Source organism: Mycetomoellerius zeteki, unplaced genomic scaffold (genome assembly GCF_001594055.1).
Source record: "Mycetomoellerius zeteki isolate Tzet28-1 unplaced genomic scaffold, Tzet1.0 scaffold174, whole genome shotgun sequence".
Lineage (NCBI taxonomy): Eukaryota > Metazoa > Arthropoda > Insecta > Hymenoptera > Formicidae > Mycetomoellerius > Mycetomoellerius zeteki.
This window is the reverse complement of record NW_017256696.1, coordinates 1,694,733-1,717,285: the sequence shown is the minus strand read 5'-3', so window position 1 is coordinate 1,717,285 and position 22,553 is coordinate 1,694,733. Positions and strand designations below refer to the sequence as shown.

Here is a 22,553-nt window from a genome sequence, read left to right as displayed (position 1 = left end):
AAATTTTTGACTATTTTAATCAGTTATAAGTGTTATATAATATTTTGATTTAACGAAAAAAAATGCGTAGCTCGCCTAATTGTATGTTTCATATATCTGATATAAAAAGCATTGAATTTTTTATCGATTACTCAACCGGTTTAGTCATGTTTTCTTATAGAACAATATAGCAACATTATTTCACAATTTTACGCAATTGTTTCCTGTTTTACATCTGATAATTCTTTTTCTTTTGTTACTATAAGATATATATATATATATATATATTATAAAGGATATAACGTTTCAGTTTTGACCAATAATCCCAGTTGCAAGATTTATTTTTTTTTAATTTTTTAATGTACATTTAACTGAATTATGTACAAACTCATCATTTCATCATGTTATGCAAGTATCCTGACGTATTTACAGTAAGTGGGCATAAATATAACAATTGCAGATTATGAACACAGATATTCTGTACATTGTTAGCGATTATGAGTCATTGATAAATGTTGCCTATTACTAAAGTAGGAAATTGATATTATTTAATTACATGATTACACGAAATAATTTTCAAATAATAATTTAAAATTGATTTATTAACATGATTTTAGTGAAACAAGATACCAAGGGAAATATACCTCACGCATTAACGAAGTACAGAATACTGCTTTAGGAAGAAAACTGTCAGGTGTTGACATTCTATTTCGAATGAGTTTTTGATTTTGGCGAGACTTTTGCCCTTTCCTTGGAGTATTGCGCACGACTGTGAGTGAGCAAAGAGTTATATACTTTGTTATTCAGTTTGACATCAAAACCACCCGTGTCTCCCGTATGAATTCCCGGTGGGAATTGTAATAATCGGCAAGCGTTAATCCTGGAAGACATTAAGATGTCATGCTTCGTAACAATCCTAGAATCTTTTCCCATCTTTTTGTAACCGCAACGTGGTATCGAAGCATATTCTTTTTCTATGCTCTGAAACAACAATGTATTATCATATTTTATAAGTACTTTTATTATATGTTAATACATTGTCAATGCAAACAAATTCTTAATCTATATAGTATCTAATTTGCATGTAAGTATATATCTTATAAATTATATTTATAACATTGCATAGCACTTACGACAAACCGATCAATATCCCTGTTACTGTCGTCTACGTTACAATCTGCATTATCTTCATCCTTGATATTGTACAAAGAGCTGCGGTAATTACTGAATGAGATGCTCACTGAAATAAGAGAAAATAACTTGAAATAATATAGACAAGGAAATTGACATATTTCTTGTCACCTTTTGAGTCACGATTGAACTTCTCTTCTGTGCGCTTCAACATCGTGTCGTACTCGCGATTAAATTGAGTTTGTAACAAATATGCTATGACTTCATCGTTGCCAGTATCACTTGCATCATACGTTTCTCCCATCGTCTTATCCATTACATTCACGTTATCCTCATCAAAACATTTCTTCAGTTCCCTTGCGATACAAAAATTACATTATACAAACGTTTCAGTTCCATACTTTGGCACCAACTTGGAATGTTAAACGTTTTATTTTTATGATGTAAAATGAAGGTCATGTCTCGAACATATTTCATAGGAAAGTTACCAAGTTTTCACGATATATATTATAATATTTAAGTTTAGCATAAACAGTTAATGGAAAGTTGAGAATTTTGTAAAGTCTACTTATACGAAGAAATCTTAAATGATAAAGGCAGAGGTTTCTCTCTGATAAAGATAAATGGACTCGTCGCAAGCAATATTTACCTCTCCTGCATGCTCGCTGCCAATTGTTCCGTCGTGATATCCAATAAATTAACAGGACTCTCCAGAGGTTGTATTTTCGCCCATACTTTTGGAGTTGCCATTACTGTAATCGACCGGAATGAGCTGAAATTGTACGAATACAACCACGATGTCGCACAAACAGAAGAGGAGATAAATATGAGATGGAAGGAGATAAATATGAGTTTCAAGATACCCCCCCTTATTTAAAACACTTCTTGTTACACGAGACTGTTGTCTAGAACGTTTCTGCCTCAGCCCCCCGATACCCCGAGACCATAATGTAAGTAGATCAAGTAGATGAAGTAGACACTGCTTACATCACGTCCGGAGAAATATCGAGTTGATAAAACAGCGTTACGTTTCTCTTCTTCAAATTTCCAATAAATGATAATTGTTGAAAGTTTTTATAATTACCATTTGATGGAAATTTGAAGAAAAAAAACACAATAGTTGCCGCAAAATTGAAGAGCACCGATATTACCGCTAATCGATAAATATGTAATCTGTTAGTTTTAATATATTTAATATATTGTATATGTGTATATATATATATATATATATAATATACCTATGATTTATTATGGAAGTTCTTTACAAGTATATGTATTCACGTACAACGTGGTATCGTTATATACGATGCTTGTGCCTTGTGTTGATTTGTATCACCAAATGGAAATAAAAATATCACGTTAAAATTAGTTATTAGACTTATAACCGCGGTTAACTGTTTTTAATATATCAATATATATAATTTTACTAATGATATTTATTTATTGAAAATTTTATTAAGTTTTGTTAATAGACAAAAAATATGTATAAATAGATATCAAATTATTACTAAAATGATGTACATATTGTAAATTGTGTTTTTAAAGATTATTAAAGAGACGATAACCGATTAAAATCTAATAATTGAATATATTTTTATTTATTAACATCATTTTAATTGTTATCATTTACATTTAATTATTCGTGCGAATGTGCGCATTAGTAGAACATAATCTGTAAGAATGTACTATTTAAAAAATTGCAAGAATTCTCTATACTTCTAAAAAATTTCTCAAGTCTTGAAAATCGACATGTTCTGAAGAGCATAATTAATAAAGTGGTTGCACTATTTAACGTTCTAAAAATTAATGGTTCTAAAAATTTGTATAATAAAAATTATTATATTTAAATGTGTACAAAATAGAAATTATATTTAAAAAATTAAAAATGTTTGGCGCACACATCTGTTGGTATTAATTTTGTATTCATTCAGAAGATGTATTTTCGTTTTTTAAATTGCTGCATATATCAAATAATATTATACTACAAGCTCGAGGATAAATATACATATCCAATTCTAATTATTATTAATTTATTTCAGTAGATCTAGTACATACACAAACGATTCTTTTTTTTTCTTTTTAATAATATTCCATTCACTCCCATCGGCTTTTCCTCAAATTGTCTTTCAAATTCCATAGCTAAACCGATCTTGGAAACTTATGCCAAAAGCAGTGATTTGGCGAGTTCATTAACGAAAATTTAAAGTAATTTTGGTTTTCGAAACTGGGTAGAAAAGACTGAACAATACGCATACGTTTAGTTAAGATCGTCGGTATCTTGTTGCGATTACATTAGTTCACTCTACGGTAATGCATGGGGCACGAATGTCTCACAATTTACAAATCTAATATACGTGATTATAATTATCGGATGTTTTCTTTTTATAAATAAGATAAATCATCATATATACAGATACATTACCGATATCATACGTTTACATATAGAATAAAGACAGCAGCTTATATTAGTTTTCGAATGTCGAAATGCATATTTTGTCCCTTATCTTAATATAATGCAATCTTAATATGTATAAAGAAAGTTTGCTCTCACTAAGACACTAAAAATGGTTCATTTTTTCTTAAGTGATAAAAAATGCCATCAAAAAGAGAATCTACCTACGATCCTCATTTTTCTTTTCTTGTCAAAAGAATAAGGGAGATATTACATTCCTTAACAATTAAATTAAAAAATAAAATTATAAAAAGAAAATCCATAGCGTGTATCGAAATTCTACAACCCATGCATTACGATAAGTGCATCATGCAAAAGTTTCTTAGCTACATTGTCCAAATGTCAGTCTTGACGCATGAAGTGATTGCCGTTGTTCACCATAGTGAACGTACATACAATTAGAAATAAACCGCAGGCCCTAAAGTATCGTGGATGTTCTAAAAGTATACCAACACGCGTAACCTATTGTCGCAAATTTCGTGAATAAGTTACAAGTAATAAATTGTGTTTGAATTAGAGCACCTTAAAAGTGACGACGTGAAGAAGTTTGACATTATAAACTAAAAGGTCTTAAATAGACTTAAGTAAATAATGTATTCGTTTTATGTTTCTACGTGCAATACACATTAAGAGCTAAAAGGATGTAAATTAAATCCTTAAAAAAAAACTTAAGAAAATAATCTAAGTCGATATTTCCTATGAAGAACGCATGTATAAATACAGAGAATGTGAAATCTTGAATCTAGATGCCGAATGTACACGTAATAAATACAGAAGTAATGCAACTCGATTTGTAAAATATTACGTTTTCACCTGGAAATCTCTTCGTATCCTTTTTCTAGAAAAATTCAGCTAAAAACTGTAATTTACGAAAAATAATGTTACAGCGCAAATGATTCTCGCGAGACAGTTCAATTTGCGCTATTTTGAGTTCATGTTTGAGCCACTGTGATCCAACACTTAACATTCAGGCTGTAAGACACAATTATCTTGTTATAAAGATTGTATTGTATCAAAGAAATTATAATATGTAGAGTAATTAACGATATTATTACGAAGAGAGTATAATTTTCATACTTTCTTTATCATTATTTTATCACGAACCTGTAAAGCCTTGCGGTGGTTGTCCCGGAACTGAGTATTGTGGTCTAAAATTCCCGAAATTAACAGCACCTGCGAAAGTGGCTGGCAACTGTCCTCCGGAGAAACCGGCCGGGAACTGCTGAGCCAGTAATGCAGCCTGTCCAGTTTGAGAACTAGTGGCACCGGGTGCCGTGGCTGCCAAACGACTTAATATTGACCTTTCCGACATTTGGAGTCTCTGAGCGACTGGTGGAATGCGAGCCAGAGTTGCTGGTAAACGACTCACGTCTGATTTCATATCAGACAACAATTCTTCCAATTGGTTCAACACCTATAAAATAAAAAAACACATACACGTTTAGATCACTGACATCTTAGCGTTGGGAAATTTATTCGCATATAAAATATTTGGATTTAGTTGAACGAACCTTATGTAACACAGCGTTCGCCGGTTTATTACCGGCAAGACTTTCCTTACTAAGATGTTGATGGGATTCAGCAAGACATTCAACTTCAGCAAATCGTGCATTAAGACTCATGGCAGGATGATTAGGATCCTGTGTGAGATTCAAGTAGGCAGCTCGCCTCAACTGTTCTTCAATTACCAAAGCTTGTTCCAAGAGTTTAAAACGCCTCGCTAGAAACTTATTCTTTATCTCCAAAAAGTTACCTTTTCCCATGTCCATCTTGAATGGCTCGTTGATAATTGCGAACCTATAATAAGCATAATAATTTAATATAAGTAGAAATAAAAGGAATTTTGAATCATAATAATTAATATTGTCATACATCATAACATTAAAACTACAATCAGAATTTTTATTCTGTAATTTAGAGTTACAAGGATAAATGTGCACACTTTTAAGGCTTTCATGGATATTTTCTTCTGATACTGATACAATAACCCTTTTGGCACCTCTGATAAATTTGCATCTAAACACAATGATAGATTCGTAAATAACTATTTGTTAAAAAAAGCTTCTATTACCGAATATCATTTTGAATATCCTGCCAACGTCCATAACCATGCGTGACAATACCCGCCAAGAGCCAATAATCGTGTCGACGATGCCAAATATCGTATTCGCGGCCCGGCGCTGCGGCTTTTTCTTCATTCAGCCAAAGCGTGTGCAATTCTGTAAAACCACCGTCAGCTATGTTAAACATGAATTTACGTTTAGGCTTTATCACTTCTTGATCACAGTCTTTGACATCCTTTTCTTTGTTATCCTTCTCCTAGAAAAGAAATCGATATAAATTAAACTGATAAAATATGCAAACAGATCCTTTTATAATCCTGTATGAGTACATACTTCTCGTTTTTCAGCTTCTTCTTCATCATCCTTAACGATAACAACATCTTCTTCCTGTTCAGATTTCTTATTCTCACTATTCTCGACTTTATCATCGTGTTTCGTTACAGCTTTCTCATCCTTTACATCAGATTTGTCTTTCTCTTTGTCTGCGTTTTCCGTTTCAGCATCTTTCTCTTCTTTTTTAGAGTCATCCTTTTCCTTGTCTTTCTCGGAACTTGGTTCCTCCTCCTCTTTAGAATTCTTCAAATCTTCCTTTGAGTCTTTTGCATCACCACTCTAAAATAAACAATAATTATTTATTAAATATATTTATGAGAAGTGATAACTTAAAGCATTTTCTCGTTAAGCAAATGAACGATACTTTCACGATAAAAAAAACTATCCAATATATACTATCCAAATACTAACCTCTTTATCCTTTGATTCATCCTTACATTCCTTAACTTCAGATGGATCAGAATTCGCTTTGTTAGTCTCGTTGCTTGTACCAGAAGTTGGAGTTGGTGTGGCAGCGGGGCTAGGGCTAGGAGCATTCGAAGTGGCTGGAGTAGCACTAGTGCTACTAGTACCTGTCGCTGCATCTCCAACTCCCTCTCCGACTTTGACAGGTTCTACTGGTTTACGTATCATCTCCGGCATTGAATAATAGCCATTGATGTGTTCAAATTCCTGTACCTATACCATATACATGGCATTTTTCGAATTATTATGAAATTGGAGACAATAACTCTATAAACGTTTTAGATGTGACAATTCCGATTGATGACCAGAGAATCATTTTTGATCTTTATAAAAAACCGACTTTCTCAAGGAGATACTTAAATTTTATTACAGTAATTCAATTGCGTTCATAAGTCTGAAAAACCAATTCGGCGCGCAATTCGAATGACTACAAACAGGGTGTCCGGAAAATCGAGATCAATACTTTAGAAAGTGATTTGGGATCCAAAAAGAAGGGGAAAAAAGCTATATAAACATAGGTCCGGAAATAAGTCGTTTCCGAGTTATAATCACTTTTATATTAAAAAAATTGTTATTTATTTTTCATAATCACAATCCTAATTTTTCTTACTTTACTAGAGAGATGCCAAGCGGACTATACCTCCACGTGGTGCATCCTGGTTAACGCCAAAATAGTCCGAAATGTAGTTACTTATGTTAAAACACTATGAAATAAATTACGATTGTAATTATGAAAAATAAATAACAATTTTTTTAACATAAAAGTGATTATAATTCGGAAACGACTTATTTCCAGACCTATGTTTATACAGCTTTTTTCCTACTTTTTGGATCCCGAATTACTTCCCAAAGTATTGACCTCGATTTTCCGGACACCCTGTATATATTTTAGTGTATCAGTCATTTTCATTTGAAATGTATCTGCCAAACTATCTACTTGCAATTTATATCTTTGTTAACGATAGCGATTTACTTGTTTCTTCCTTAGGTATGCGTTTAATTATTATTAATATTGTATAATTTATTTGCTTAAGAACTTGTATATTATTACAATATTGATTTTTATAATAGACATTAAAAAATTGTGAGTCAATCGAGGAGAGAATACAGTAAAATGGATACAAAACTCGTTCATACTAGCCACTAAAATTTGAAATTTATAAAACCATATTGACTAACACAAAGTATGTACACTGAAGACGACTCGATTTCAGTCGAAACGTTTGTAATTTTGATGTAAATGTGAAGAACATACGTAATGTTAATTGTAATGTTAAATTTATAGCACGATAATTCTGCTTAGCTCGTAGTTTTTTTAATTATTTCGTTTTCAAATTATTATATTGTTGTGATTTGTAACACTGGAGTAAAATAGTAACTTAACATATGACTCAATAACTGTACCTTCTTTCTAATCAAGGACATAACGCCGATTCTCGTTAATACATGCTGCCGACTGAGACCTTCTCGTGGAACACCATCAGCGAACGTTTCTGCATTGTCAGCACCTGGTTCGCAGAGGTGTCTCATGAAAAGAGAAACATAGGCTTTGAAATTCTTCTCGGATTTGCCACGCAGATCACGCACCAACCTAAAGTTTTAATAAAAGAATTTGAATAATATATAGTAAAAAAAACAAAATATTTTTATTTTGTTGCAAAGACATAATGCTAATACAGCATCAATAAATCATTCTTATTAAAAAAAATTGTAAAAGACAATAATAATCTTACAAAACGCCATTGACTTGCCATTGAGAGTTGAAAGCATCTTGAGGCGGCATTCCATAACGCATAATTGCATTGAGGAATGCTTTCCGTTGCCTAGCATTAAAACCTAGTACCTGTAAAAATATACATAGAAGTTAAGTACGCAAAAATATTATAGTAGAAACATAGAACTCTTATTTTGAGTAAAAATTTTGTTATAGTATTTTTTTAAATCGTAAGGTTTTTGAAAGTCAACAATTATTTCGACTATCTCGTTTGCTATTCATTTGTTTCTTTCTTGCCGGTTTTCTTTATTTTATTTGGAATTTTCGAAAGTATCAGTAAATGTACGTATGTATCATATATTTTCCTTAAACAAAAACCAACCTCGATATTTCCATTTACTCTGGCAAGTAGTGGCGGCAGAGGTCTGTCCTTTTCATCGCGTCTCTCCAATCTTCGTCTGCTTCTGCGAGATAATAAGTCTCCATCACCCTTCTCATCGAAGTCATCATCCTCCTTATCGTCATCGCTGGGCGCGCTAAAGTCACTATTATAATCCGACAGATTCTCCTGCCATGGTTGGTCATCTCTTGCGCCTTGATCGCCGGTTACACCACCATCCGTGTAATTAACTTGTTTTCGTACTCGTTTGCCTACGATTAATTGGATATGTATGAAGATACGTGTATGAATAGGATTTCAAATGTTTAACAGTTACTTTAACATATATCTGCATTTATATCAACGCAAACAAACCTTTTCCAAGTGTTCTAGCGATATCTTCCTGTTGCTGCTCGTAATGATGTCTAAGCAGCTTGATCCAATACGCTGGATCTGTATTCTCCGCTTCTTGTTTAATTATCTCTGTATCTGCTTCTTCTTCTGTTTCACCTTCCTTTGTTACGTATGAGGCAACCTTGAAGGAACTTAAGTACTCATTAGCCCAATTCTCCTTCTGCTCGATACCCTCTTTACTTCTGTCCAATAATTCGGCGACAGCCTTGTCATCGTAATGTATAGCTTCATCTTCCTTACCCTCTTCTTCCTTGAATAATTCCTCCGTACCTGGAAATAAATTTATCATTAAATTTATCATAATTATATTAAGATAAATGATTGCTTGAAAAGAATTGTTTGACAGCAATTAACTCAATAATCGGACTGTTTCATTATTAATTTATTGATTAATAGCGATTAAGGAAGCTTACCAAAACGTAAAATATCATCAAGCTCTTGTTTACTGAAATTGGCGCCTTTGCCGCCCATGCCAGGTCGCACAACCAAATGAGTGAGCATCATCTTGCGCTTAGCTACTTGTGTTACTCTTTCTTCCACAGAATTACGCGTAACGAATCGGTAGATCATAACTTTGTTGGCCTGGCCTATCCTATGAGCTCTGCTGAACGCTTGGATATCGTTGTGTGGATTCCAATCGGAATCGTAAATAATCACAGTATCTGCCGTTGCTAAGTTAATACCTAAACCACCAGCGCGCGTAGAAAGCAAGAAGACAAACTGTTGTGCACCTGTAAATGAATTTTTCGTTAAAAAGTAGAGATAAAAATATTTTATTTTCTATATTTCATTATAATTAGAATCGAAAGTAAAAATTAATCTAACTTATTTTAAAATTTTAATTAAAAAAATAGGAACAAAATAAAAAAAAAATAATCAATATATAAATTAATCTTGAAAATACTTGCCAGGGGCGTTAAATCTATCGATGGCTTCTTGACGTTGTGCACCCGTTATATTACCGTCTATTCTTTCGTATTTATATCCCTCACCCTCCAAATAATCTTCAAGGATATCTAACATCTTAGTCATTTGAGAGAATATAAGAACTCGATGTCCATCATCTCGCAGTTTCTTCAGCATTTTACTCAAGAGAACCAATTTGCCAGCTGCTTTAATTAGAGCCGATGTCTCGTAACTTCCGTTTGGTCCTGTCGGTGCTTCTTGTGATGCAGCAGGGAACAAGTATGGGTGATTGCAGCATTTCTTGAGATCCATCATTATATTTAACAATGATACTTGCTGACCACCTCCCTTCGGATTGAGAGCTTCAAAATTCCTTGTTAATATATATTTGTAATATTTTTTCTGCATCGGTGATAATTCGACACGGACAATAAATTCAGATTTGCTAGGCATGTTCTATAAAGAAATATAATTGTTATAACGCCAATGTAACATACTAATTAAAGAGTATGATTATGCGATTTGGATTGTAAAATTTCATATATTATAGTAACATAATCTATGCAGGTTACCAACCTTCAATACATCAGCTTTCAATCTCCGCAACATATGCGGGCCAAGCATTTCATGTAGCTTCTTAACTTGCTCTTCCTTTGAAATATCCGCGAATTCATTTTGGAACGCTGCTAAATCATTGAATTTGTCACGGCATAAGAAATTCAATAAATGGAACAATTCCTCCAAATTATTTTGTAATGGAGTACCAGTCAGCAAAAGTTTATATGCAATATTGTAAGAAGCTAGTAATCTAAAGAATTTCGATTGATTAGACTTCAATCTGTGAGCTTCATCCACGACTAAAACAGCCCAATCAATGGAGCCTAAACACGCCGAATCTATGGAGATGAGTTCATAACTTGTAAGCAAGACGTTAAATTTAATCGAAGACGATCGAATTTTAGAGGCGCGTCCGCTACGCACGGCACCTTCTTCAAATGACAATTCATTTTCACGAATCACGATACGGCTGTCTTTGTCACCTAAATAAAAACAAAAAAATATTTTACTGTTAATGTACATCTTCTAAATGCACGTCAAAAATTTTCATAAAATAGAAGACGATACCAACCCACATAAGTAACACAATAAAAGTCAGGTGCCCAAGTCTCGAATTCACGTTCCCAATTAATGATAGTGGACAAGGGAACGGAGACCAAAAAGGGCCCTTTACAGTGGCCTTCTTTGTACAAAGAATATAAGAATGTTATGGTTTGAATAGTTTTTCCCAAACCCATCTCATCGGCCAAAATCGTGTCTATGCCTTGGCCCCATGAGTATCTCAACCAATTTAGACCCTATAAATTAAGATTGTAGAAATGCAAATAGAGATTTTTGAAAGATTCCGCTCGCGAGAAAATAGAATTTAAATCTGTTCGAAACTTACCTCTAATTGATAATGATGCAATTGCATTCCGGTCTGATCCAAATACTCTGGCTGTCTTTCGTACTTCTTTTTGAGATCCGTTGTAGGTTTATCCGGCGGTGGTGTGTATCGTTTCGGAGTTCTTTCCTCGTCATCAATCAACTCGCGTGTTTTTGATTTTTTGCCTTTACCTAAATTGTATTTTATTTTTTTTACAAAAGCACTTTGCGCGAATAATGAATTAAGTCTCTCTCACCTTTTTTTCCTTTACGTGATGAACTAACATCGCAACAGTTGGCGGCTCTGAGATCTAGATAATATTCTATGGCTTGTTTCAAGCCAGGGATGTCCTCATGTTCATCTTCCCACGTTGCCTGGTCATAACCGAGTTCTCTCCACTTCACAAGATACGTAGCCCTGCCATCTCTTTGTAATCGATGATTGATCACCCTGTGAACCACCAGCCACTCTGGACGCACACCATAACGATAGAAACGTTCCTCCAAATTGTACTCGTCCCTGTTAGTAGCACCATCTTGTTCTTTCAAACGCTTCACGCGAGAATCACTTTCATCCAATGGTTCCTCCAACTTTGGTGGTTCATCCATATCATATTTACGATAATAATTCCTAATCACGCAACAATGTATCATATACAATATATATATATGTGTGTGTGTGTGTGTGTGTGTGTGTATAAAATGCGCGAATATTGCTGCAAAGATTTGTACCTGTACATAAGAGGATGAAAAACGTCAAGTTGTAATTCTGTTATCCAATCGCAATGCCAGTAAGACATATCGGCCCATTTAACAAAGAATTCACGCATTTTTCTTTGCTTAGGTGCAGCCTTGCTCGTGGATGGTTCCTCCGATGGAGTATCTGAGCACTCTTTACATCTCAAATTTAATATTTTTGCCACTAAAATAGAAATTTAATTACTAAGAGACTACATATTTATGTGTATTCTTAAATACCGTCTCTGCCTATAATACTACACAATACAATCAATATAAAATTACTAGAGAGACGTATCATACTTGTAATGACATACCTCTTCCTCTTAATGGTGGGCAAGAGCATCTAGGACATTTCCAATCGCCATCAGGAATCTCTGATAGAGGAGGATTCAAACAATGCGTGTGATACGCGCTCGTACAACTGTCACAACATAATAGTTCTCCGCCATCCTTGCACACTCTACAGAATTCCATATGTTCATCATCGTCTTCTGCTGCGCCTGATAGTACAAATATAACTGTAGTTGTCGCTTGCTGAATGATAAACAGAGAGTTTTAGAAAGGAATAAGGAGATTTAAGGCTGTGGTATGGGAGGACATGGGTACCTGCAATACCTTCTCCTTCGCAATGAGCACAACTCCATTTTCCTTCTGGTGTTTCCTCCATTTCGGGCTCTAAGCATACTAAATGGTATGCTCTGGGACATGTGTCGCACAATATAATCTCGCCGCCTTGTTGACATACTTCACAATAATCCTGGTGGTCAGTCTATAGAAAGCAAAAAGAAATTTGGAAAATAATTATTTTATTTTGATCAGGATAGAATAATTTATATAATAATGCAAGATGTATTAACAAAATTAAGATATGATGTATAATTAAGCATGTTAAGATGATTATGCGACTTTAAACATTGCAAAAGGAAGAAATTATAATTATTTTAAGGCAGAGTAAGTCAACGTAGCATATGCGTTCTTGAAGTTCTCTAAATATCCACTTGCACATACGTAATATATTTTTACCTTTAAGTTTTGCACATATTGAAAACGCGTTATGTTCCCTCTTAATTAAATTTAAAAATTTATCCCGTTAGCTATCAATCAATTATCAATTAGATAGCTCTATATCGGGAAGATTTATATGTAAATATTCAAATAGAAATTATTAAAAAAATGTCAGCTGCTGTGATAATATTAACAAGCATAATGATCAGACATGCGCCGACTAGCAAATTATAAATAAATTTCCAAGCTTTTAGTATGAGAATAACTATTATGTGACAGTCCATGATCGCAAGCACGTTTAAAACAACAATGAACGCATAAGCAGATGCTGCTTAACTCTACCTGGAGACCTTCCTCTCCATCCGGGAACTTGGAAGTTGTCTTTGTCTTCTTCTTTTTCTTAGTCTTGTTGCCGATTTTGGTTTTCGCCTTTCTACGAACCTTCAGCTGGAGGTTCTACTCCACTCTCTTCAACATTGCCTTTGTTACCTTCAGCACCCGGGGTTTCTTCCGCATCAGCTAACATTTGCTCGAACTCCATGTCCGAATCCGCCGCAGAACCAGCAGCACTACCTTCTGCTTCTTCATCCTAAATAATTTGATCAGCTTTAAATGAAAATCGAGTCTACCGAGAAATGTAATCAAATAAGACACAAAGTACATACCGAACTGCCTCGTTTACGTTTCCCAAGCTTAATCTTAAGCGTTGGTACTTTTGATGCCTTTTTCCCTTTTTTCGCTCTCGAGCCTCGCGATTTTCTTTTTCTGTCACTGTCCTCATCATCTTCCTCCTCATCTTCGGCTTCTTGCATAGCACCACTCCGATTAGTTCTAGCGTTTCTACTATCATCATCCACATTTGTGGATGACACATCTGCATCTGGTTGCGTATGTGGATTTAATTCAGAGAAATCACGCCACTTGGCTGCCACCAACATCATAAGTTTTGACATTGGAACCTAATTATACAAGAACAAAAATCATTTAAGTAAATATAATAAGAGCTATCGTATTTTACATAATGATAACAAAGTTATCAATACATAAAGATGCACGCACTTTTGGATTTTCTTTTGCTAAGAGCGGTCTGACATGTTGTTGAAATAGCTTGTATGTCGTTAAGTTTTGGAAATCAGCGTCGGAATATTCAATTTGTACATCTGTTAAACCAAATGTATTGCACACTTCTTCGATCGTGGGCATGCCTGTTGTAGGTTCTTGGCTCTGAGTGGTCGATGTATTATGGCTGGAAGATTTTCTTGACGATGATTTTCTGCTTTTCCTGTTGACTGCATAGTCGCTATCTTCACCAGCCGCATCACCACCCGCTTCACCCGCGCCACCGAAATCACTTTCCTAAAATTTTATGTAAAATATTAAGAATTAGCAGAAAATTATGGAGATTTTTGTCAAATACGAAATTCTTTACGAAATTACGACTAAAATACTGAAAATCCGAACGTAATTGATACTTATAGTCAGCAAAATTACTTGAAGACCGTATTATAGAACTCATTATGCAATATTATTTTTAGGAGATAAAATATAGTAAAATAATAAAGTACATATTTGCACTGCAAATGAAATGCAGAGAAGTTGGCTTATCACTTCTGTCAGTCCTTATTAAGTATGAGAGAGAGAGAGAGAGAGAGAGAGAGAGAGAGAAATGTATCATTCCAATTAAATTGTATAAAAATATCAAGCAAATATATATTATATAGTAACGTTTCCTTACATCTCCAGAATCAGATTTTTTCTTTTTCTTCTTTTTCTTTCCTTTTTTATCTTCGCTACGTGCTTTTCGTTTTTTTCCCTTCTTCTTTTTTCGTTCTTCTGGTTCATAATCATCATCTTCTTCCTGTAAAGAATAATTTTCATGTTTTAAACTTCTGGCTATTGAATACTAAAATATTCAGATCATCATCATCAAAACATCATTACAAAAATAAAAGATGAAAGTATATATACTTATGAATTATAAGGGTGATCAAACTCTGATTAACTTAAACAGCATTTTATTAATATGAATCAAACTATTAAATTAATCAGTAAAAAATGCATTGAAAAGATTTAATCTTAAGTGATTCTGCTAGTCAAATTAACAGCCGAGTTAAATTAATCACGGTTTGGTCCAAATCGCTCATAAGCATTATTAAACATCAAACTTATTAATAATGCTATAAAATGTAAAACTTGCTAGTCTTTGAGATTCTTCAGCGTCAGATGAACCATCTACTTGCTGGCCAACATTTGATACCTGTCCTCCAGTCTCGTCCATGTCATCCTCTCCTAAAAGACATGTTTATTTTTAAATTTATCGCTATAAAATCTCTTCTATCTTAGGCTCCTATTCTATAACTCTCAAGGACAATGTCAGTAATGTTGTATTGTTACTATGCAACTTTTTGTTGCTTTGCAACAAAAACCTATGCAATGACAATATAACATTGACATCGTTGTTAAGAATTATAGGCTTTCTACACAGTCAAATGTACGAAGAACAATCAACTATGACTGGTTTTCTTATAGCTTAAGACGTAAAGCTTAGGTAATGGCTTATTACAGAATAGAGGCTTTAGTAATTATAATACTGTTCTGAATCGTATTTGCATCTGTGCAAATCAATATTTTGCAAAGATAAAAAAGTCATTAAATTGGTTTTTTTTTCTAAGAGCAGCAATATAAAAATATGATAATGTAATTTGATGTTTTATTTCTTCTTTAATTAAAAATATCTGTATTTACTTTAATTCCACTGTGGCAAAATTTCTTTTCCACGAATGCAACAATTCTTTTCTACACATATTACCACACTTATTATACCTTATGAATCACGATCCAAATTCTTTAATCGAGCCGTAAATTTTCCAGCTAAGTTTCGAATAATATAATTTGAGAAATGGAATCAAATAGTACCGAAGTGAAACAACTCGATAAAATCTGAATTTCACTCGTGCCGTAAATTGTCAGCGAGGGAACCTCAGCTCGCAAAGGTACGCGGCAACGACCGAATCAATCGCGCTGCGCGACGCGGTGTCCTTAATTATGTATACACGGCGAACGCGGGCGAGAATCTGGCAAAGATATATCGACGTGAAGGTGAAAGAGAGACGAGGGCGGCGAACTGTGCGCGAGATTCACGATCCACGATCGGCGGCCGCGGCGACGACGACACCGGCACGAGACTCCACTTCCTCGCGAGTGCGGATGACGAATTTTAAACTAATCAACGTTCCGCGAGTGCCTCATCCGCGAGTGTACATCCGCCATTTTCTTTAATAGGGCTATATGTACGCTACATACATTTGACATACGGGCGCGCGTACGCCGCGCACACACGCGCATTCTTGCGCGTGTGTGCGCACGTATATGCGTTTCACACCACGCGTATTTACACGCGCGCGCACGCGACGTCGGCGCGCTTAATTTCTGCCGGCTTCGCGATTCTGCCGAAGGACGTGAAATTCGAACGCAAAATCCGTTCACTCGACTGAACCTTTACTGGGCCACCGCGACGGTGGAGGTTAGACGCCGGCTGTCGCGCGCGCGTGTATGTGTGTGTGTGTGTGTGTGTGTGTGGTGTGTATGTGTGTCCACCTGCGTGCGTGCACGCCGCACACAGCGACGCGACGCGTGTACGTGAAATACGGATCCATAACTTGGTTTTTTGTTCCTTCTTTCGCGCGGACGCGTCGTAACATGGCGCAAATGCAATTATGCCCTGTCGATTGGAAACCGTTTCGCGACGCCCGAGAGACGTCGAATTCGCGACGTCAATTCACACGAACGATGCGCGCCCGACGTTAACGAGCGTTTCTATCGCGAGATCGTGAAGATCGAACAGAGATAAGCTCCTAGTTGCTCGTCGGTCATTATCGCTTACCACGAGTGCACGGGCGCCGTGCAACCATGTTAGATTTGCAAATCAACGACCATGGCTGCGTTCGATTTTTGTAACTCCCAATGTAACTCATCTGTGAATATTATAATTATCATTACGCAAGCGCAACGACAAGCGTTCTCGGACGAGATACGCGACAAATTAGAAATCGAGCTCCGCGAATCGAAAAAAAAAAAAAAACAAATAAATGCGACGATTCGGAGCTAAAAAAAATATCTCTCGCTGTATTGTTGAAACATGCATCCCCCCCTTTCTCCTCTTCCCCAACGAAATTCTAATTCCTCTGTAATGAAAGGAATGCGCTGACAAGTAAAGCAGTAAACACGAGAGCGAGTTGATCGAGTTACTGAACGCCGGACACGTCCAGAGAAAGAGAGAAAGAGACGGAACGCACACCATGTGCACGCTCTCCTGTCGATGTCACTTGCCACCGTCATCTTTCTCCTTGGCGGAAAGATCTCCACCGGCGTTGGGAGCGTTTTGACAATCGTCTTGACGATCGAGATGGAAAACGAGGACTCCAGGGAAACCTGGGGAAACCGGCATGGCATCGGAGTGATTGATACGGCAGCCATTGATGGGACCAAAAAGCGCGCGTCCCGCGAGCGCCGTACGTATATAAGTACACCAAACGGCTCGTGCGATCACCCTGGTGCCATTCTCGCGCGCGTAGTCTCTCTCTCTCTCTCTCTCTCTCGCTCGCATCGTACAACTCTCTGGTACTCTCACCCGCGTAGTTTTCGTCAATCTCCTCGTCCGACGCCATACTCCAGCGAGTCCGCTTCTCGGCACCGAGGACGACGATGACAACGACGACGAGACACGACAATCACGATGACGATGAGAACTACGAGAAGACGACGCTTCGGGACTTCGCCGACGACGTTTATCCTCCTCGTATTCTCTACCTTCACGTCCGTTCACTGCTGTTCACCACCGTGTTTTTCTCACGGGCGCGTAAAAACGCCGCGGAAATGCAACATCAACGCCGTTCCACGGTAACGCTCCTTCGCTCCGTGCGGCCTGACTCCGGCGGCGTGTTGGCGGCGTGCCGTCGTGCCGTCACTCGGGACGCTCGGTATATACCCTACGACCTACGACGAACAACGGCGAACGCTACTCTTTCGCCACCGTCTTACAGTCGCCGGCGCGATTCGTCGTTTCCCCTCGTTCCTATTCCATTCTATTCCCACCTCTTCCCGCCGTCGTTCCCCTCGAGCCTCGACTCCTTTCTCTCTCCTTTTTTCTCCTCCGTCCCCCAGTTTGCCAGTCAGAAAGTGAAGCGATGCCATTTCGCAGACGCTTACAGCGCGTTATAATACGCAGAGAGGGTAAAGGGGGAGAACCTGCCAAGCGCCCCGCATTGCGCGTGCCATTCAACCGCCGTACTCAAGCGGCGAGATTTACCGACGATCATCCCCACCTGTCCCCCCTCCATTCGACGTAGCGTGCCGTAAACGTCTGCAAAGTGGCAAAATGGCAATGCCATTATGGCATCACCGCGGAGCGCGGCCGAAACTCACGAAACCGTCTGTCGGATTCGCACGCGAGCAGCGAGCTGGCGTCTCTCTTTTAACAAAGCACAGTTTCTTCTCCGTCCTTCCTTTCCCTCTCTCTCTCTTCCTTTCCTTAATCTTTTCTATCTTTCTACCTGCCCATTATATACTGCCACGTCAGATCGTTTTTGCGTTCTCTGTATCTTTTATATGATCACCGAATAATTTATCGAGTTTTTGCCGTTTCTTTCTCAAAATATTCTTTGAGAAGCCGCACGAAATTGCGTTAAATCAATTAAATTAACGCGATGTTCAGGATGCATCCGTTTTAGCGTTCTCTCTCTTTTCTATGTTCTATAAGATCGAATCAATTTATTTGTAATTCGAAGCAAAATTTTTACCCATCACGAATCATTAGATTAATGACGTCAGAAGTGAGAAAAAAAAACAATGAATATTTTTGCGAAATATTAGGTTTGTTCGCATTACTTGCAATTTTTGTGTACTTAGGGCCACTTTTACCAACTCCGATTAACTTAATCGACTGATTAGGGACTGATAGTCCATTGGAATTCGCCAATCGCTATCTGTTGTCAAAAAAATTATAAATGCGATTGGTCAATTCCAATGGACTAATGGGCCGATTAAATTAATCGGAGTTGGTAAAAGTGGCCCTAAGGCCCGTTTCTACCAACATAGATTAACTTTAATCTTGGTTCAATTTACTCTTCATCTTTTTCTAATTTCTAGAAGTAGAAAGAGATGAAGAGTTAGTTAAACCAAGATTAAAGTTAATCTACATTGGTAGAAACGGGCCTAAGTACACAAAAATTGCAAGTAATGCGAACAAACCTAATATTTCGCAAGAATATATATATATTCATTGTTTTTTTTTCTCACTTCTGACGTCATTAATCTAATGATTCGTGATGGGTAAAAATTCTCCTTGGGCCCTTCCCAAGGAGAACAAGAAAATCAAAATAATATCGATTTGACGTCATATTGACGAATTTATGTCATTTTTCGGTCATGATAAAAATTTCGATCTCAGACGACTAAGAATGACTTTATATATAAATGACTTCATATGTATCAGGGTGATCCGAAATTCCCGCATTCGAAGTATAAAGTCATTCTTGGATCATCTGAGATCGAGATTTTTATCATGACCAAAAAATGACACAAATTCGACAATATGACATCAAATTGACATTATTCTGATTTTATTCTGTTCTCAGGGTTGGTCTTCGCTAATTTTTCTCATTTCAACGTCCCAGTCTACATTCCAAAACGTCCTCTCCGAGAAAAATTTCAGTCGATATAATACAGCATATATTACGTGTGCATACATATATTTCGAGTAAAATTTTATTTTTTTAGAAATTTCAAGCAACGCGAATAAATCTATTAAAATAAAAATTTTTATTTTATTTTATTTTTCAAAAATCGTAGGGACCTGCAGATGACTTCTTTTTATTGCGAATATTCGCAATTACATTGCAATTTTAGTAGTAATACACTAATTACTAATTTCCTTTTGTGTTAGCTGCATTGTTTAGGGACGGCTGCGTTCAGTAGAGAAAGCAGCTTTGCAACTTTGTAAAATTCTTCAATACCATTGGTTTATACATTTGGATCCATGAGGATCCAAAAGCAAGAACCAATGGTATTGAAGAATTTTACGACGGTTGCAAAGCTGCTTGCTCTGCCCTCTGCTGAACGCAGCCAACGTCACATTGGCAGCACTGCTCCTTCTAGGGAAAACAAGGCGGACAACCTAATTAGCACTAGTTTGGCGTTATTTTCAATCGTAGAGGGCGTAATCGAGCAATTCGTCAGCATACGGCGTATTCACGAGGACCTTTTGCCGCGGATATAGACAAATCTTTCGTAAAATGGTAAATAAATTGTATTACTAACTAAACCGACGTCACTCGGTAACTTGATTTCGCGAACGAAACGCCACACCTACATTATTCGACAATCGTGCATAAATTCACGATCTCGTTCGCAGAAACCGGTGTTTTTGTCGTTAACGTTAAGGTTATCTTTCCTTCGAAAGCTTCTGTTTGTTAGATTCATTCGCACGATTGCGAGATGTTACACAATTATTAGGGTGATTCGCGATGACTCACAGAATTTTCTTTGTTCGCGAAAATGTATTAACTGCATTTATGACTATTCGATGCATCGCATTGTCGGTGAAACCTCTATGTCGAACAACGCACGTTTCCTCAATAAAACTTATTGTTCAGCGTGATTGTCGAATAACATCTAAATGCTAACAAAAAAGATTTCACACGTACTCGATTGTCAATAAAATCACTCAAAGAACGAATTGTAATTGATTCAACAGTTGCAGAACGTTGCATCATGTAGAGTGAGTTTAAAAGGAGCTTCGAGATTGGTGCGATCAACAAGAAGCTTAAGAGATGGCTCAAGGGAACGTGTACTGTCGCCTATGCTTCCGTCGACATCGACGGAATTGCTCAATTCACAAATGCAGTCGGTAAGTTCCTGCTATGCAAATAAGTTATACCTATGATAAGCAATGATGATTTTGCAGCTTCGACTGTATTCGAATTCCGCACGACGACCAAGCTTTCTGTCTCAATTGGTCGAGAATATCAAGCAGGAAATGCAGAAAAACAAAGAGATGAAGGAATCATTAAAAAAGTTCAGAGAAGAAGCTCAGAAACTGGAGCAATCAGAAGCGTTACGAACAGCACGACAAAAATTCCAAGCTGTTGAATCTGAGGCCAGCAGAAGTTCAGAGGTGATTAAAGAAAAGCTGGATACGATTAAAGGAAAGGTACATATCTACGATATTAACTAATGTACAATAATAATGTTACGCATGCGTGACTATGCAAGTTTATGTTTAAAAGATGCAAGAAGTTATCGAGGAGGCGAGTAAGACTGAATTAGGAAAACGTGCCGGCCAGTTGGGCGAAGAGATAACGAAATCGGCCAAAGGAGCAGCGGAAACGATTTCCGAAAAGCGCCAAGCACTTGGTAAGACAGGTGCATTTCAAACTATATCACACACCGCAGAGGCCGTACGGAATGAACTTGACCAACATGGAATTCTAGGTAGATAGATTTGGCTGAATAGACAGAGAGTAGAAAGCAGGTTAAATTTCATTATTGCTTGATGCAGGCAAAGTTTACGTTCCGCCTAAAAAGCTAAGAAAGAGGAACGAAATACCAATAGAACCTAGAGAAATTATGCCTGATCAAAAAACAACAGGTGTGGAAATGCATAAGGATTACATGTTTTCCAATGCTTGGGAAAATTTTAAGGTACCTATTACACAATGTCTTGTCATAAATTTCATACAATGTACAAATGAGCATTAACAAATGCCTCTATTTAACGATATCGAATGTTTTTTTAAAGGATAATAATCCATACGTAAATAAGGTAATGGACTGGAAGACGAAATTCGACGAGTCAGATAATGCTGTACTACGCGCTTCCAGATTGCTAACGGACAAGGTTTCGGACATTATAGGTGGGCTGTTTCAAAAGACCGAGCTATCGGAAACACTTACAGAGATCTGCAAGCTGGATCCCACTTTTAGTAAAATACAGTTCTTAAAGGACTGCGAGACTGACTTCATCCCGAATATTCTCGAGGCGATGATTAGAGGCGACCTCGAGATTCTGAAAGACTGGTGTCACGAAGGACCGTACAACATAATCTCGCAACCACATAGGGAAGTTAAGAAATTAGGCCATTATTCGGATAGTAAAATTTTAGGTACGTATTTACATATAATGTTCATCATTTATACGATACTTTGAAATCGTGAAAAGTAAAAGAAGGAATATCAATTACAGATATTGACAATGTAGATCTAGTGATGGGCAAGATGATGGAACAGGGACCGGTTTTAATAATTAGCTTTCAATCTCAACAAATCATGTGCGTAAAAAACTCGAAGAACGAAGTGATTGAGGGAGATCCCCAGAAAGTTATGCGTGTAAACTACGTTTGGGTACTGTGTCGCGATCGAACGGAACTTAATTCCAAGGCTGCGTGGCGTTTACTAGATCTCAGTGCCACCAGTTCGGAGCAATTGGTATAGCGTGAACGAACTTTTCGTGTACATTACCGTTATTATTCATATTATAGTAAAAATATGTGA

The 22,553-nt window shown here is 36.7% G+C and overlaps 3 protein-coding genes across 5 annotated transcripts; 1 reads left to right on the top strand and 2 right to left on the bottom strand.

Moving 5' to 3' along the window:
* Positions 1-304: 304 nt before the first annotated feature.
* On the bottom strand, positions 305-2,069 carry LOC108721546 (serine/threonine-protein kinase RIO3). Of its 2 annotated transcripts, none has more exons than XM_018446143.1 (5): positions 1,960-2,069; positions 1,760-1,882; positions 1,282-1,466; positions 1,113-1,219; positions 305-960 (listed from the first exon to the last, which is right to left on the bottom strand). In XM_018446143.1, the coding sequence occupies exons 2-5, from the start codon at positions 1,858-1,860 to the stop codon at positions 685-687; spliced, it is 669 nt and encodes a 222-aa protein (XP_018301645.1). In that variant the 5' UTR covers positions 1,861-1,882; positions 1,960-2,069; the 3' UTR covers positions 305-684. The 2 variants fall into 2 exon arrangements, with proteins under 2 accessions (XP_018301645.1, XP_018301646.1); XM_018446144.1 differs by having other exon boundaries at positions 1,974-2,066.
* A 2,589-nt stretch (positions 2,070-4,658) lies between these two features.
* Positions 4,659-16,986, bottom strand: Mi-2 (chromodomain-helicase-DNA-binding protein Mi-2 homolog). The gene is given in 25 exon segments (XM_018446138.1): positions 4,659-4,976; positions 5,074-5,359; positions 5,634-5,881; positions 5,959-6,237; positions 6,370-6,636; positions 7,828-8,014; positions 8,175-8,266; positions 8,520-8,788; positions 8,892-9,200; positions 9,344-9,661; positions 9,839-10,292; positions 10,413-10,876; positions 10,966-11,191; positions 11,281-11,450; positions 11,516-11,889; positions 11,991-12,180; positions 12,314-12,499; positions 12,606-12,768; positions 13,347-13,448; positions 13,450-13,593; positions 13,670-13,963; positions 14,064-14,360; positions 14,740-14,862; positions 15,202-15,293; positions 16,888-16,986. Coding segments are annotated over 25 exon segments (5,943 nt in total). The 5' UTR covers positions 16,979-16,986.
* Positions 16,987-20,174: 3,188 nt separating this feature from the next.
* Positions 20,175-22,498, top strand: LOC108721492 (mitochondrial import inner membrane translocase subunit TIM44). 2 transcript variants are annotated; one of them, XM_018446050.1, is made up of 7 exons: positions 20,175-20,299; positions 20,758-20,910; positions 20,968-21,208; positions 21,285-21,494; positions 21,562-21,704; positions 21,802-22,165; positions 22,246-22,498. In XM_018446050.1, exons 1-7 carry the CDS (start codon positions 20,297-20,299, stop codon positions 22,491-22,493), a joined length of 1,362 nt encoding a protein of 453 aa, XP_018301552.1. In that variant the 5' UTR covers positions 20,175-20,296; the 3' UTR covers positions 22,494-22,498. The 2 variants fall into 2 exon arrangements, with proteins under 2 accessions (XP_018301552.1, XP_018301551.1); XM_018446049.1 differs by having other exon boundaries at positions 20,968-21,213; positions 21,290-21,494.
* The last annotated feature ends 55 nt before the right edge of the window (positions 22,499-22,553 follow it).